Genomic DNA, 18660 nt, shown 5'->3' on the forward strand with positions numbered 1-18660 from the left:
GAGACTGATGAGGCTTTGATATGTGTATTCTCCATGCCAGCTGTCAATATGCAGCAGCTGTCCGATGGCAATCGAGCTAGACACAAAATCTAGCGGATATGTACAACAATAAAAGTCTAGTATTAATACTGTAGCAACCATCTTGGGAGAGTGGTTTGTTTGCATATCAATAAGAACTGCAGCTGCACACGACACACAACATTGGGCAAGCATCCTAAATGTTCCAATTAATGTTCTTACATAAGTTTGCTTTTAACTCGTTGACTTTCTAACATTATGAACAATATATTAATCCCGAGCCAAAAAAACACATGTTTTATCCTTTCTATCCTACTTTACTCAACCTCTTGCTCACCCTCATGTAACCTTGAAATAAATACCACTTTATGCAGAAAAACTTGTTTTTTGGGCAGTAGTAGCAACAGAGGTTATGATGGGAAACATAGTATGTCTCCTATATGACCTGTACTTATCACAGACCAGTATTCATCACATGGTTCCTTGAAATACCTGTAGTGCAGAATGCACAGATCAGCTTCATTTTTAAGACAATAATTAAATAGATCTTTATACATATTTCGTCTCTAGGATCTAAGTGCTTGAGATAAGGTTTTCTTTGTGCCTTTATATTATTTGCTTACTCCCAATTCTTTTTTTTAATTTTATTTCATTTTTGATGACCCTGAGGTAATGACTTGGCATTAGGTTCCACGGTTAGTCAGCCTTGGCAGCTTTCCTGGTTTTGGTGATATACGCTTCAAAGAAGAAGTGGCAGAAGAGCACAAAGTAGCTGAGGTACATGATGGAGGACCACACAATGTTTTGTACGTGAGATGGACACTGTCCTTGCTGCATCCATGAGAAGACCAGATAATTCACCACACAGCCAATGAGCATTTGAGTGATCTGGGATAACGTGATCAACATGGCAAATTTTCGTGATACCCTAAAGCCAGCGGCACGCAAGGCATAGTATGAATACATTACAGCGTGCACTCCGTAGTTCATGGTCATGAACCAGCCTCCACCAGCTACCATGTCCTTGTATGAGTACCATGAATAAAGTAATACTGTTATATGGTGATACCAGTGAAGAAAGATGAGCTTCTGTTTTCTAAGGATAATGAATATAGTGTCTCCTAAAAAAAAACAAACACAAAATGAAGGGTTAGTGTATAAACATTTGCCATGTCAATCATAAAAAATGTAAAGGGGATGAACAATTTCTGGCTACTGTTGACCAATGTATATGTAAGATGACTATATGGCACTTACTAATATAAACTTTTATGATATTCTGGGCTGTCTGCTATATCTTATAAGCTATGTCCCATTGCTGGGCAAATCTTCCGTGCTGCCCACATAGAGGTCTTGTCCTAGATGGCAGCTGATGGGAGGTCAGACACATCACTCAGCCCCCTCCATTATAAGACACTGAACCTGCAATAAACTCCCAACAGATGTATATGGCAGGTGCAGTGTATTTGAATGGAGGAGACATCACATGGGGGTGATTTGCCTGGTCACATGACCCTTCATCAGCAGCCATTTTATGGACAGAACCTCCATGTGAACAAAAGACAGCCAACAAGGGAGAACACCTTATGGAAATGGCACAGAATATCAACTATGGCTATTAGGCTTGAGCGAATTGCGCTTCGGATCATAGATCCGAATTCGATTCGTTCAAAAACTTCGCTTTTTTTTTTTGGTTCAATAGTTTTTATTGAGTGTTTCAAAGTACCATACACATAAAGCCTCGGGCATTCCCGATTGGCAAACAATAAAAGTATCAGTACACATACACCAAACGAAAAAAAAGCCTGTTATCAGCAGATGAATTATGACTTGGAATAGTTGGCTACCTAAGACTGAGAAATCACACCAATGGCTAGGTTAAAAACTTCGCTTTTAATGCTGTTTAATGGAGTTGAAGTATTAAAATATTCAATACCCTAAAGAGATCACCAGAGATTTAGGAATTAATCCCTTCACTGTCCAGGGCCACTAGGGATTTTAGTATTTATACCTTGACTACCCTAGACAACCAGGGTACTCTTGACCCAATACCTACCCTGGGTCACAGAGCTATTCTAACCACCCACTCACCCTCAGACCACCAGGCAGGTAACAATTAGGTGTGTGGTGAGGCATAGCAATACTAACGGTTAGGCCTAGTGCACACGATTGTTTTTTTGCGAGTGTACGGGCCGTTTTTTTGTGTTCCGTATACGGTCCGTTTACGGAACCATTCATTTCAATGGTTCCGCATTAAAAACGGAATGTGTTCCGTAAGCATTCCGTTTCTGTATTTCCGTTTTTCCGTTCAATTGAAAGATAGAACATGTCCTATTATTGCCCGCTAATCACGTTCCGTGGCTCCATTCAAGTCAAAGGGTCCGCAAAAAAAAGGAATGCATCCGTATGTCTTCCGTATCCGTTCCGTTTTTGCGGAACCATCTATTGAAAATATTATGCCCAGCCCAATTTTTTCTATGGAACGGAAACGGAAACACAACGGAACTCAAAAACGGAACAATGGATCCGTGAAAAACGGACAGCAAAAAACTATAAAAGCCATACGTTCGTGTGAACTAGGCCTTAGCCTAAATGATCTGGACGTTGTATGCAGTATTTACCTGAAAATATTTTTTTGACGCTGTACAAAATGATCTATCTGGACATTTATATCTGCCTGCTGAACGGCTAACTACTTTGGTCAATATTTTTCTGGTGTTATTTTCACTCTGCTTGGTGAGTACAGTGCCTAGGGACAGTGGGGTTTGAAAACACAATGAGTAAGGGTTATAGCAAATTGAAAATGATGTCATCAACAGCTAGGCATGTCTACATGTTGCTCATGGCCAGAACGGTGTTGCTTCATACTGCTGAATTTCAATGACCGGAGTTAAGAGAAACTATAGAATTACTACTTAAGGCCTCATGCACACGAACGTATTTTGTTTCCGTGTCCGTTCCGTTTTTTTTGCGGATTGGATGCGGACCCATTTATTTCAATGGGTCCACAAAAAATGCGGACAGCACACCATGTGCTGTCCGCATCTATATGTCCGTTTCGTAGCCCTGCAAAAAAAAAAAAACATGTCCTATTCTTGTCAGTTTTAGGCATTGTTACAATGGATCCGCAAAAAAAAAAAATGGATGGCATACGGATGTCATCCGTTTTATTTGTGGATCCGCAATTTGCAGACCGCAAAACACATACGGTCGTGTGCATGTAGCCTAAGTGGGAATAGTGGCTGGAATACTATATGATCAATTTTAGAACACTGTTGAGGAAGGGTTGAGACGTATGCATATATACCCATGCATGCATGAAAAGACGTGTGGGCATGTATGGTATATAGGCATACATTGACCACCATATCCTGGGATGATGTGCACAGCATCTGTGCACGTTTGCCCATGGGTGCCCACAGGGACTCATGGTGGCCCTTGTGGGAAATATGTGCCCCCTTAGTATATAGACTGTGGCCCCTTGTTCTATATATATGTCTATAATCCCCCTTTATAATATGTATAGGGCTGTGGCCCCTTGTATACATGTGTATACATATTAGGATGTATATACATGTATATAACTGTGCTCCTTATGCCCCCTGATGTGTATATATATATATATATATATATATATATGTTTATATATATCTATGTCCCTTATATTGGTGTATACATGTGTATGGATGTGCCCCATGCATCCATACACATATATATATTATACAATACCCCCCCCCCCCTCCTCCATACACCTGAAACCAGATGCATCGGTGTGAATGTCCCCCAAGCATTCACACAGATGCAATCTGGCTGATTGCATCAGAATGACCGGACTAAGGTCCGGTCATCCTGATAACTACAAAGCACTCGGATTCCACAGAATCTGAGCCCTTTGATATAATTGTCGCCAGCACCGCTGGAGACAATTATACATGATAGAAGAAGGGGAGAAGCCTCCCCTCCTTCTATTATGCGCATTCCGGCAGCGAAATTAACATCTCGCTGGCCGGAATGCAGAGTGCCACAGGCGGGAGATCAAAGGCTTCCCCCGCCTGTTGGCATGTAAGCGCGGTCCCGATGCACTCGTTCAGAAGACGCATTGGCCGGCACAGTGACATCATCTCACTGCGCCGGCCCACGTGTCTCCAATGGTGGTGCACGCGCGCGCGCCACCCTGTGGGCGGTGCGGCAGTGTGGGCCGCCGGAGATAAATATCCGGCGGACCCAGCACTAGGGAGAAGAGCCGTGCCGCCCCCCCACTGAAGGAAACAACCCCCTGGACGAACGAGCAACCCCTGGACGAACGAGCAATATATTAAGTATCACCCCCTTTATTATTCCCTATCCCACCAACGATCCTGATCCCCCTTTATTATCCCCTATCACGTTTATACATCTCCCCCCTTGTTAACCCTGCAAATCCCTGACACTATACCCCTACTCCCTGAATAACCCTATAGTGTCCTTGTTCGTGCCCCTGATTTACCCTTGCCCCTGGTTAACCCCCATCCGTGTCCCTGATTAACCCTTGACTGTACCTTGTTTGTACCCCTGATCCTGTGCCCCTGATATTCTACCTTTGTCCCTGATTACCCTTATATTGTGTTGTCCCTGATTCTGTACCCCTGATCTACCAACCCTTGTTGTGTTTGTGGTCTGCTTACACCCCTGTAAGATCACAGTTAACTCTTGTTGTACCCCATAGGGATAGTAAATAGAATCAGGTGGGTGGGCTGTTATTATTTGTGTGTGTATGGTATAGCTAGTTTATGGGTGGAATCCGGAATCGTGTAGTGTAGTTTAGTACTGTATATTTAGTGCTGTATTGTTAGTGCATTGCGTGCATAGTGTATTGTTTGATATTAATAAATACTATGTTTGGTTTATAACTATCTGTGTGGCGTGTAGTTATTGGTGATAGTTAGTCTAGTAAGGCGCATGCAGCTAGCTTAGTGATTAGTGTAAAGTATAGTGAAAATATTGTATTTATTATATAAAGGTATAAATAGGCGGAGTCATCAATAGACTGATATTTGCATAAATATTAGTAACGAATATTCTCCCTTTACAAGCACTAATTGCTCTGGGCGTCATCCTGTGACAATTTGTCCAAGGAGGCATATGCATTTGTCCTACAAAATGCCACTTACAGTGTTACAGTGGCACACTTGGGTGCTGACCTCATGACATCTGATTACACTGAGCATATGCCTTTCTGCTTTAACATTTTCAGCCCATATCAAGACAAAAATGGAGTAACTACAAAAGCAAATATAGTCAACAGTTTGTTGGCAGTGGCTAAGCTATTGCTATATACTCATATGCACATGACAACATTTCTGGCAAAATACTGTACATGTATGCAATTATGATATGCTTAACCTCTTCCATACAACACTATTAATATATTATCCCAATAATGAGAAGTTAGGCAAAATAAATGAAATACTAAAGCCACTAAAAACAAGCATCCTCATGACACTTCTCCATGATCTGATCCAAGCTAGATACAAGTCAGCCGAAGGTTTAAGCAGAGATTAAGTCATTTACAGCTTATAAAAGAACAGATTATGATTTGTCAGCATTATGATGGACATAATACAACCTCTAACTGTTCTTGTGGCAGTCTATGGCAGTTCTTGTGTACTACATGATTCAAAAAGCATACAGCATTTATGTAGATAATGTAAAATGAATGAAAAGGAAGTACATTTTCACAAGTGCCTTTTAAAGATCAGGAGGACTTTTCATTTTAAGTGCTATTATATACCGCACCTTAATAGCCTGGTTACTGGAAGATGGAGGAGCTTTACAGGACATGCCTGTACTACTTAGAAAGGTAGTTCTAAATATATAGATTTTACTCACAGCCACAGGACATCAGACCCTGTGATCATTATTATGCAGCAATATAGCCAGGAGAATAAGCAGTCAATTTCTAAAGGTGTTCTGTACAGTACTCCAATTTACTGCCAAGATATATAGTGCAAGCGACATATTCAGCATTCCACTTACTAGCGTGATATTTTACTAAATAATTGGTAAAGGGGCATCACAGCAGAAAACATTTATCCACTGGTGGTTCAGCATGTGTAGTGCTACGTCACATAACGATGAGCGCTACATAAGCAGCTGGGTGCTCTCCTAGTGGACTACCCCCACCAACCTAATATTTACACCATATCCCGTGGATAGGCGGTAAATAGTTTTCACTGGACTATCACTTTAAGGGAGTTGTTTCAGAGCACAGCAGTACAATGCAGAGCACAGCAGTACAAAAAAGGGAGTTGTTTCAGGAAGACATTTTCATCATATGCACTATTTGGACATATGGGTAAGGAAACTAGCTCATACTAAGTGCAACCATCTGTAGACTGTTTTGGAGCTTTGCCCTTCATCAGTACAGATCAGGGTACCGGTTAGCTGATGGGTATCACTGGTTTGCACACTTTTTCCAATGGAACATTGACTGAAAATAAGTATCTAGTCAGCTGCTGGCTTCAGTGAGAAACAGTATCTTCCCTTTAACTAGTACCTGCTATGTACTGATGAAGAACAAAAACCCAGAAACAGTGCTGTATGCAGAAGGATGTCTTTATGTTAACTGGTAATAGCTCATTTACATTCTTCTTTTGCCATGGAATATTGCCGGAAAAATAATCCTTTATACATCACTGTGTCTCGTCAATGAAAATGACACTCTCTCCCCCCAAAGTGGATATGGGTAACTGTAACGGGGTTCCGAAGGTGCACTCGGTCCCCCATTGCCCGCAGAACTGTTGCTTAGCTTTGGGAATGAGGATCTGTGTTTGACCTCATTCCCAGGGCGGCTTTACTAGCTGGGTGGCTCCCTGCTCCTAGTCTGCCTTGAGCGCCGAGCTGATCACTCGGTGCTCGACTGGTTGGTCTGTCGGTCATGTGACGCTGGCCACGCCACATGACCCTCACTCCCCACTATAAATACAGGCAGCCTGCTGGCCACAGGTTGCCTGTTAATTTAGGTTCCACCTGTGATTTGGTCTTTCCTGGCATACTTACCTCCTGCTGAATTCCTGACGATCCTCTGCCTGCTCCTTGCGTACTTTGCTACTCTCCTGGTATTTGACCCCGGCCTCCTCCTGACGATCCTCTGCTGACTCCTTTGGTACTTCACGTCTCTCCTGGTATTTATGACCCCGGCTTCTCCTGACAATTCTCTGCTTGCTCCTTTTGTACTTTGTAGCTTTCCTGGTATTGACTCGGTCCGTTCACGTCCTGTTGTTTGTCCGTCTGTCATCCCTGCACTTATTCCAAGTTAGGGATTGCCGTCCAGTTGTCCCCTGTCATTAGGACTCGCGAGGCAAGTAGGCAGGGCCAGGGGTAAGGGTGGAGGGCAGTGGTCACTTCCCTCCCCCCTGTGTGTGTGTGTACGCGACCGTTACAGTAACATAGACTAGGTTAGGACTTCTGAATAGGGATGAGCGGACCCGTGGATGTTTGGGTTCGGCCGAACTTCGGGTCAAAGTTTGGGTTCCGGACCTGAACTTGACCCCCATTCAATGGGGCCCTGAACTTTGGGGCACTAAAATGACTGTAAAATAGTCATAGTAAGGGCTAAATGGCTGCAAAGGAAGCAACATGGGGGTAAGAGCAGGACAGTTGCCCTGCAAACAAATGTGGATATGGAAATTACTTAAAATAACATAGAATAGAAAAAATATTAAAAAAAATATAATCTTGAACTAGGAGGCGGATGTCAAAGTGGAGTAGGAGGTTGAGGAAACGGTGGACGTGGCAGTGTAGGTGGAAGCGGCGGTGGAGGAGGAGGTAGCCAACACTGTTTTTTTGTTTTTTTTATAAATTTAAGCAGACCCCAAAACATTGGGAAATAGAAAAGAGAATGCAAAGAGAAAGTGCGCTGGAGTATAACAATGGCTGGGTGCGGCCGATTATACTTGTCTACTCAGCACAAGGTACGGACAAGTCCAGTGGGATCCATGCCTGGTTCATTTTAATGAACGTGAGCTTGTCTGTGATTACCCCCCTGCCGTGCTAAACACACGTTCGGACAATACACTGGCCGCAGGGCAGGCCAGCACCTCCAAGGCGTAAAGGGCAAGCTCAGGCCACGTGCCCAATTTTGAGACCCAGAAGTTGAATGGGACAGACCTATCAGTCAGTACGTGTAGCACACGTACTGTTCCACCATGTTGCTGAAATGCTGCCTCCTGCTAAGAAGTTCCATATCAGCTGATGGTGCTGGTTGTTGTGGCGTGCTGATAAAGCTTTTCCACATTTCGGCCATGCTAACACTCCCTTCTGAGGTGCTGGTGGTGCCCCAGCTGCGTTGGCGACTTCTTCCTCCTCTGCCTTCGCCTTGTGCTTCCACTGAGCCCCCGCTGTCAGGTGTGAATGCCATCAGCAGCGCGTCTACCAGCGTGCACTTGTACTCGCGCATCTTCTGATCATGCTCCAGTGACGGAATTAAGGACAGCACGTTGTCCTTGTAGTGGGGATCCAGCAGGGTGGCCACTCAGTAATCAGCACTGGTTAGAATGTGGGCAACTCGGCGGTCATTGCACAGGCACTGCAGCATTTTGTTGCTCATGTGTGCCAGGCTGCCCAGAGGCAACGACAGGCTGCCCAGAGGCAACGACAAGCTGTGGGAGGTGTACAGTCTGTGTCCTCTGAATCCCCTCAGCCACGCTCCATTGATGCCCATAAGCTGCTTTGGGTGCCACCCTGCTGTGAACACGGTTCCTTCTCCTCATAATCCTCCTCCTCCTCATCCTGCACAACTGTGCCCTGGCTGGACAGTTGTGTACCTGGCCTCTGTTGGTGCAGGAACCCACCCTCCGAGCCACTTGTGAATGACTGGCCTGATAACTGTGGAAATGATCCCTCTTCCTCATCCTCTTGTGCCACATCCTCTTCCATCATCACCCGAAGTGTTTTTTCATGGAGTCATAGAAGTGGGATAGTAACGCTGAGGACTACGTCATCGGCACTGGCCATGCTGGTGGAGTACTCGAAACAGCGCAACACGGCACACATGTCCCACATGGAGGCCCACTCGGTGGTGAAGTGGTGCCTTTCCGCAGAGCGACTCACCTGTGAGTGCTGCAGCTGAAACTCCACTATCGCCTGCTGCTGCTCGCACAGTCTCTCCAGCATGTGCAAGATGGAGTTCCACCTTGTGGGTACGTCGCATATGAGGCGGTGAGCAGGAAGGCCGAAGTTACGCTGCAGTGCAGACAGGCGAGCAGCAGCAGGGTGAGAAGTACGCACAGACGGCCCGCACTTTCTGCAGCAGCTCTGACATATCGGGGTAATTTTTCAGGAACCTCTGCACCACCAAATTCAGCACATGCGCCAGGCAAGGGATGTTTGTCAAACCGACTAGCCCCAGAGCTGCTACGAGATTTCGCCCATTATCGCACACCACCAGGCCAGGCTTGAGGCTCAGCGGCACCAACCACTCATCAGTCTGTTGTTCCATGCCCGTCCACAGCTCCTGCGCGGTGTGTTTTTTTCCCCTTAAACAGATGAGTTTCAAAACAGCCTGCTGTCGTTTCCCCCTGGCTGTGCTGAAGTTGGTGGTGAAGGTGTTATGCTGACCGGATGATGAGGCGGTAGAGGAACAAGAGGAGTAGGAGGAGGAGGCAATGAGAAATGTCCTGCAATCCTCGGTGGCGGTAGGAAATGTGCCAAACTGCTATCTTCCTCAGGCCCAGCCGCCACTGCATTTACCCAGTGTGCAGTTAGGGAGATATAACGTCTCTGTCCTCATCATCCTCCACATCATCTTCCACCCTCTCTACCCCTGCTCTCCTTGCCGGTCTGCACACGGCAGAAAGCTGCATCAGTTGGCACCTGTGTTTCCTCATCATCATCAGAGACGGTCCTCCCATGTCCACATCCTGAAAGATAAGTGGTTGGGCATCAGTGCACTCTATCTCTTCCACTTCTGGGGCAGGGCTATGTGGATGGCCCACGGAAACCCAGACAGCAGAGTCATCAAAAAGCATGAGACTACTGCATGACTTGGGGCTCAGACTGCTTGGCTGATTTGCAAGTGGGTGAGGTGAAAGACAGTTGCCCATGGGCTGCAGGTGCCAACTCTGCAGTTTCAGCAGAGGACCAGGTGGGAGATAATGTAAAGAAACTGGAGGCACTGTCAGCCATCCAATCTACTACCGCCTCTACTTGTTCTGGCCTCACCATTCATACACCGGTATTTGGGCCTACAAAATTACGCTGAACGTCCTGTCGCCTACATGCACCTGAGGAAGGTGTATCATTTGGACGTGTAGCTAGCACAGATAGACCACATCCTCTCCCTGCAACAGGAGCTTCACCAGCACCAGGACCAGGGCCACGTCCCTTATTTGATGCACTCCTCATTCTTTGAGGTCACCCACCGAACTAACAGACAGATTAACTATATTAATTTTCCTGTCGCGTATGCAGTGCAGGTGTGCCTCACACTAAAAATGGGAATATGTCACCCACCGAACTAACAGACGGATAAACTATATTAATTTCCCTGTCACGTATTCAGTGCAGGTGTACCTCACACCAAAAATAGGTATATGTCACCGACCAAACTAACAGTCAGATTAACTATATTAATTTCCCTGTCATGTATAAAATGCACGTGTACCTTACACCAAAAATGGGAATATGTCATCCACCGAACTAACAGGTGGATTAACTATATTAATTTCCCTATCACGTATGCAGTGCAGGTGTACCTCACACTAAAAATGGGTATATGTCACCCACCGTACTAACAGACAGATTAACTATATTCATTTCCCTGTCACATATGCAGTGCACGTGTATCTCACACCAAAAATGGGTATATTTCACCCGCCGAGCTAACAAACGGATTAACTATATTAACTTCCCTGTCACGTATGCAGTGCAGGTGTACCTCACACCAAAAATGGGAATATGTCACCCACCAAACTAACAGATGGATTAACTATATTAATTTCCCTGTCACATACAGTATGCAGTGCACGTGTATCTCACACCAAAAATGGGTATATGTCACCCATCGAACTAACAGACGGATTAACTATTATATTTTTGTTTAAAGTACAGAAATGGTGCATTGCACCTACAAAAAATCACTATACGTCACCCACAGAATTAACAGCCAGATTAATTATTATATTTCTGTGTCAGGGGTACAAAGATGGTTCATTGCACCCACAAAAAATCGCTATTGGTCACCCACACAATTAACAGCCAGATTTATTTTTATATTTCTGTGTCAGGGGTGCAAAGCTGCCTGCTTCCTGTCTCTGCACTACTCAGAGCTGATGGGCGGTGCTACACGTGATCCAGCTTGTATAGAGGCTGCGTCACATGATGCACCGGCCAATCACAGACATGCCATTACTAGGCATGGCTGTGATGGCTTCTAAGTGCCCACAGCTTAAAAGCTTGTTGATTGGCTGCCCTGCAGCCTTTCAAAAGCTTTATTAAAAGCCTGAACACCGAACTCGAACCTGAACTTTTCCGGCAAATTTCGGGTCCGGGTACCCAAACTCGCAAAGTTTGGTACGGACCCGAACTTTGCAGTTCGGTTCGCTCAACACTACTTCTGAATATTAGCCAGAGCAGAGCGCAGTTAAAGAGCAGCTTTTGCTCTAGCAAACTTGGACCAACCATAGCATCCATTAATTTGAATGTGTTCCATGTACATTTATATGTACGATGCATTCGGAAAGTCTTCAGACCCTTTCACTGTTTTTCACATTTTCTTATGTTGAGGCTAAAATAAAAAATATAGATTTTTCCCCATCAAAGAGCACTCAATACCCTATAATGAAAGTGAAGACAGGATTTTGAAATATTTGCTAATTTATTGAAAAGTAAAAAGTAAAATCTTGCATTGACCCTATACTCAGTTGAGTGCATACTTAGTTGAGGCACCTTTGGCAGCGATTACAGCCTCCAGTCTTCTTGAATATGATGCCACAAGGTTTGCACACATGGATTTAGGGATTTTCTGCCATTCTTCTCTTCAGATCCTCTCAAGCTCTGTCAGTTTGGATGGGGGATCGTCTGTGGACAGCCATTTTCAGGTCTCTCCAGATATATTTGATTGGGTTGAAGTTAGGGCTCTGGTTGGGCCACTGAAGGACATTCACAAATTTGTCCCTAAGCCTTTTTTGTGTTGTCTTAGCTCTGTACTTAGAGTGATTGTCTTGTTGGAAGGTGAATCTTTGGCCCAGTCTGAGGTCCACAGCAGTCTGGATCAGGTTTTCATTAAGAATATCTCTGTTCAGCTTTACTTCAACCCTGCCCAGTCTCCCTGTCCCAACCGCTGAAAAAAAAAAAAACACAGCATGATGCTGCCACTACCATGCTTCACTGTAGAGATGGTACTGTCCATGCTTGGTTTCCTCCACAAATAATGCTTAGAATTGAGGCCAAAAAAGTTAAATCTTGGTTTCATCAGACCAAAGAATTTTGTTTCTCAAAGTCTGAATGTCCTATAGTTGTCATTTTTGCAAACATCATACGGGCTTTCATGTGTCTTTTACTGTGAATAGTCTTCTTTCTATCCACTTTGCCATAAAATCCCATGTCCTATATTTGGCACTATGTTGCGGATCATGGACCTATTGAAGTCAATGAGTCCAAACAGCGATGCGGAGTGCACATGGCCGATGTCCGTGTTTTCTGGATCTGCAGTTTGTGGCCACTGTGCTCTTGGAAGCTTTCATAAATTGTACCTTTTTCTAGATCTGTGCCTCCACACAATCCTTTCTCTGAGCTCTACAGACAGTTTTTGTCTCCTCATTCCTTGATTTTTGCTCCGATTTGCATTGCAAGCTGTGAGACCTTATATAGACAGGAGTGCGCCTTCTTTACTAATCATGTCAAGTTAACTGAATTTATCACAGGTAGACTCCAGTGAAATGAATAAACATCTCAAAGATAATGCAAAATATTAGTTTTTCCTTTTTAATAAATTAGCAAACATTTTTAAAATTCTGTTTTCAGTTTGTCATTATGGGGTATTGAGTGCAGATTGATTGGGAAAAACTAGATTTTATTTTATTTTTATTTTTTATTTTAACACAAGACCACAACATAACGAAAAACTGAAGACTTTCCGAATGCTTTGTATAGTCATTTATGGCCAACAGTATATATGCAGAAATATGAGATGATTGGAGGTTCCAACAGCTAGTCGAGTGTTATGGTTGATCAACAGGGTCGCCATTCTATATTTAGAGAGACAACTGATTAAGGCTACTTTCACACTTACGGCAGAGAGATCCGGCAAGCAGTTCCGTCGCCGGAACTGCCTGCCGGATCAGGCAAAATGTATGCTAACTGATGGCATTAGTAAGACTGATCAGGATCCTGATCAGTCTTAAAAATGCCTGATCAGTCGAAAAAATGCATTGAAATGCCGGATCCGTCTTTCCGGTGTCATCCGGCAAAAACGGATCCGGCATTTATTTTTTCACCTTTTTTTCAGTCTGCGCATGCGCATACCGGAAGGACGGATCCGGCATTCCGGTATTCTGAATGCCGGATCCGGCACTAATACATTCCTATGGGAAAAAATGCCGGATCCGGCATTCAGGCAAGTCTTCAGTTTTTTTAGCCGGAGATAAAACCGTAGCATGCTACGGTTTTCTCTTTTGCCTGATCAGTCAAAACGACTGAACTGAAGACATCCTGATGCAAACTGAACGGATTACTCTCAATTCAGAATGCATGGGGACATACCTGATCAGTTATTTTCCGGTATAGAGCCCCTGTGACGAAACTCTATGCCGGAAAAGAAAAACGCAAGTGTGAAAGTAGCCTTAAAGGAAAGCTATGAGCTAAGTGCAAATGCAGTCATTGTTTAAAACAGTAGTATCCCTGGAAGACAGTAGCAGAAGCAGCAGTTACTCAAAGATGGCTGTTCCAGAATTATAGAATATTTTCCTGCCCCCTTCAATAATCTTCTATGTGGCAGGAATAGGAACATCCCAGGAGGAAAAACAGTTTAAATGGGTTCTCTGACTATAAAGAATGTCAGAAGTAACTGCACTAAGGCACTAAACCTATGGATACTTGAGCCAGAGAACTACACCTCTGAATGGTTAGGTAGATATGAAAATCACTATGGACTTCGTACCGAATGTTTGTAATCCTACCAATATCTTTGTTATACACCCAACATTAACATTTAAGATATTATTTATATTTAATGTAGCCTTAACCACCTAACTGTTTTGCCCGAGTCCAGCTCCGGCAGTGGAGAAAGTAGCTAAATGAAGGGGGAGGGTTGCTTTAGATGCTGCTATCTCCTGAATTGTAGCAGCTAGAAACAAGCTGACATACCAGGCTTTCATACAAGACCAAAATGACAGCTAAAGTCCAAGTAACAGAGGAGAAATCACTGTTAGAAATGGAGTCGGTAATAATAAAACCTCCTTTTACTTTCACTTTCAGCTGCATTCACAGCATCCCAATTTCTGTCAGTGATATCTTCTCATGTCCTGAACATATTGCTGTCATTCAAAAGATATCACCATCTAAAGCAGCCTTCCCTCCAGTTAGCTACTTTTCCCACTGCTGGAGCTGGACTCTGGCAAAACAGTTAGGTGTTTAAAGGGGTTGTCTCATCTCAGACAATGGAGGCATATCGCTAGGATATGCCAACATTGTCTGATAGGTGCTGGTCCCACCGCTGGAACCCGCACCTATCTCCTAAACTGAGCCCCGCAAAGTGGTGGCTGGAGGACTCCGGTACAGCCACCACCAAGCCCTCTCCCCATAGAAGTGAATGGTAGCACACAGCGCATGACTGGTCACCGCTCCCATTCACTTCTATGGGCCCAGGATTAACAAAATAAGATCTTTCTTCCTGCTTCATGTATCATGAATCAAAAACTGTGACCAGTGACCACTTCGCCAGTATGTATAGTGTGTAGGGATATGCATCATTTGGACAGCAGGGATAGCACTATTTTAGATGTGTAATATGGTGGAAACCCCCAAGCAGGCTCTGAATGTAGAAAATGATGAAAGTTTCTTACCCAACTCTGGTGCTTTGCTGAGTACAAATGCATAGGCCCAGAATTTGCTGACTGGTCCATAATAGAAACTCTGGTCACAAACTGACTGCTTAAGTCCTTTGGTCATCAAAATGTACAACATGTAAGCGCCTGTCCGGACAGCACCAAATATACTGAGGATACAAAAAAAGAATGATTCATATCTTACGGCTATTAGATTAAGTAGGTTACTAAATGAATTGTCAAACAAATAGGGAAAATATCTCCTATAAACACTTTTGGAGCCTGATTTCCTTGGATTTTTTTTTTTTACATTTTATCAAATATGAACCTAGTGGGCACTCACATAATGAAAATATGAAATGTCTTACACACCTTTCAGTGGTTCCGTACATTAGCATATAATAAGAAGATATAAATATATATATATATTGTAGGAAGGCACAAGGGTCCGTCATTGACGGAAGGTATGTGTCACCGAGGTTCCTGGCCTCGGTGAGGTAAGAGCCGGTAATTTCATGTGTCAGCGGCAGCTAGTGCTGGCTGACATGGTTTTGCTATTTAGTATAGCTGCAAAGCCGATCCGGGCCAACTCTTACTGGGAGCAGCCAAAGTGCAGGGTGGGTGGCTGCTCCCCATGTTCCAGGCCGGGTCTTAGTTTGGGCTATAAAAAACAGGCAGCACTGTCAGGTGGTAGGAATTTACTCCTCTCTGACAGTGAAGCTCTGTCAGTCTCTGTGTTGGGACCTGGGAGTTTGGGCCTGGGTAAAGGCCTGCTACCTTGTTGCCGTGAGAGCAGGTGGTTTCTGCTATGTCCAAGGACTTCTGCATTGCTGCATGGTGTGAACAAACACCAGACTCAAGGTGACTGCTTTCCTTGAAACTGACTTTTTGTTTTGCTTATCCTTATGTGTGAATAAACACCGAACTATTTAAGTTAAAGACGTTGTCGTTGCCTCTATACTGCGTCCGCAAGCCTGTCTACCAGAGCAAATCCCCACAATATATATACACACACATTCCAGTCAAAATACTTTTTATAAATACATTTTTAATAATTACATTTCAGATTAACATCTACCCTCAAAAGACATAATATATCTACACAAAGTAGTTATCAAATGACCATGTAGCTTTAACACATGCAAATATGGGACACTAAAGCATAAATATAATTAAATTAACTCTGTGGAAGTAATGATTTAGCTGCCGGCGCAAACACAGGAGATTCTGCTACTTGGATTTATTCATATGCAAAATGTAGCTTCCGCCATCTTGGTCAGCTATGGATATTCCGGTTGGTTTACATGCGTTGTCCAAGGGGGCTTTGGTATGAAGACTATGGTAAGACCTGAAGTGTTTCAGTGTTCCTTATGCCTTAGTGTGTCCAATATGTTTATCTTTGGAAGTGTGTCTACCAATGGTGTTAACTTTGGTTTGCAAGCTGAATACCCTACAACAGTTTTAGGAAGAGAAATCTCTTGCCCTGGGTTTCATTCAAGATTTTTGGTTTTAGGTAGAGATTCCATGGCTTTGCACAGTCCAGATCATGTAAAGTTGTAGGATGAATTTGGTATTAAAGGAGTTTTTCAGTTCTTCAGGATTTCACTATTGAGGACCTATCCCCCATGCTGGTCAGCTGTTTTGGGATAGCTTTGACACTGGAACTACACAGCTCCATCTACTGTGCAGTGGATGGAGTTGGTTTAAGGCAGGGCTGCTCCCACTCACTTCCCTCTACTACACAGTGCGTGGAGCTTTGTAGTTTTGGCACTGAACCTACCCTGAATCAGCGTATCAGCAGGGATGCGGGGTGACGGACTCTCGCCAATGATCAGGTAATGAAGACCTACAGTCATGTGAAAAAATTAGGACACCCTTTGAAAGCATGTGGTTTTTTGTAACATTTTTAATAAATGGTTATTTCATCTCCGTTTCAACAATACAGAGAGATTAAAGTAATCCAACTAAACAAAGAAAACTGAAGAAAAGTCTTTTCAAGATCTTCTGTAAATGTCATTCTACAAAAATGCCTATTCTAACTGAGGAAAAAGATAGGACACCCTCACATGTATTCCCTCTTAAATTGGCTCAGATCTCACACAGGTATATCACACCAGGTGCATATAATTAGTAGATCGTTACTCTGCATGTTGAATGAGGCTTGCCCTATTTAAACCTCAGACATTTAGTTTGGTGTGCTCCTGACTGTTGAAGTGAGAGTGAGCACCATGGTGAGAGCAAAAGAGCTGTCAGAGGACTTCAGAAAAAAGATTGTAGCAGCCTATGAGTCTGGGAAGGGATTTAAAAAGATCTCAAAAGATTTTGAAATCAGCCATTCCACTGTCCGGAAGATAGTCTACAAGTGGAGGGCTTTCAAAACAACTGCCAACATGCCCAGGACTGGTCGCCCCAGCAAGTTCACCCCAAGAGCAGACCGCAAGATGCTAAAAGAGGTATCCAAAAACCCTAAAGTGTCATCTCGAGAACTACAGCAGGCTCTGGCTACTGTTGATGTAGAAGTACATGCCTCTACAATCAGAAAGAGACTGTACAAGTTTAACTTGCATGGGAGGTGTGCAAGGAGGAAACCTTTGCTTTCCAAGAGAAACATCGAGGCCAGACTGACATTTGCCAGCGATAAAGTTGACAAAGACCAGGACTTCTGGAATAATGTTCTTTGGACAGATGAGTCCAAAATTGAATTATTTGGACACAACAGCAGAGGACATGTTTGGCGTAAACCAAACACAGCATTCCAAGAAAAGAACCTCATACCAACTGTGAAGCATGGAGGTGGAAGTGTCATGGTTTGGGGCTGCTTTGCTGCAGCAGGACCTGGTCAGCTCACCATCATAGAATCCACGATGAATTCTACTGTGTATCAGAAGGTGCTTGAAGAACATGTGAGACCATCAGTTAGAAAATTAAAGCTGAAGCGGAACTGGACCATGCAACATGACAATGACCCAAAACATACTAGTAAATCAACCAAAGATTGGCTGAAAAAGAAGAAATGGAGAGTCCTGGAATGGCCAAGTCAAAGTCCAGATTTGAATCCCATTGAGATGCTGTGGGGTGACTTGAAAAGGGCTGTACGTGCAAGAAACCCCTCAAACATCTCACAGCTGAAAAAGTTCTGCATTGAGGAGTGGGGTAAAATTTCCTCAGACCGATGTCGAAGACTGGTAGATGGCTACAAGAACCGTCTCACTGCAGTTATTTCAGCCAAAGGAGGTAACACTCGCTATTAGGGGCAAGGGTGTCCTATCTTTTTCCTCAGTTAGAATAGGCATTTTTGTAGAATGACATTTACAGAAGATCTTGAAAAGACTTTTCTTCAGTTTTCTTTGTTTAGTCGGATTACTTTAATCTCTCTGTATTGTTGAAACGGAGATGAAATAACCATTTATTAAAAATGTTACAAAAAACCACATGCTTTCAAAGGGTGTCCTAATTTTTTCACAAGACTGTTTCCTGAGCATAGATCATCATCAGTAATATTCTAAACAACCCCTTTAATAATCTAGAACCTATTGAATTACACTACCCAAAAACATAACTGTTTAATGGGTGGTCCAGTCCGGATGCAACTGAACAACACTGGTCTACTGCAAAGCTC

The 18660-nt window shown here is 43.7% G+C and overlaps 1 protein-coding gene across 1 annotated transcript in view; it reads right to left on the bottom strand.

Moving 5' to 3' along the window:
* Nucleotides 1-370: 370 nt before the first annotated feature.
* Nucleotides 371-18660, bottom strand: part of ELOVL6 (ELOVL fatty acid elongase 6) — a 147868-nt gene continuing 129578 nt past the window's right edge. Inside the window, exons 3-4 of the mRNA XM_040418372.1 lie at nucleotides 15060-15211; nucleotides 371-1139 (exon numbers count right to left, since the gene is read on the bottom strand). Of these exons, the coding sequence (XP_040274306.1) occupies nucleotides 715-1139; nucleotides 15060-15211 (577 nt within the window). The 3' untranslated portion in view covers nucleotides 371-714. The remainder of the gene's footprint in view (nucleotides 1140-15059; nucleotides 15212-18660) is intronic.

Source organism: Bufo bufo, chromosome 2 (genome assembly GCF_905171765.1).
Source record: "Bufo bufo chromosome 2, aBufBuf1.1, whole genome shotgun sequence".
Classification (NCBI taxonomy): domain Eukaryota; kingdom Metazoa; phylum Chordata; class Amphibia; order Anura; family Bufonidae; genus Bufo; species Bufo bufo.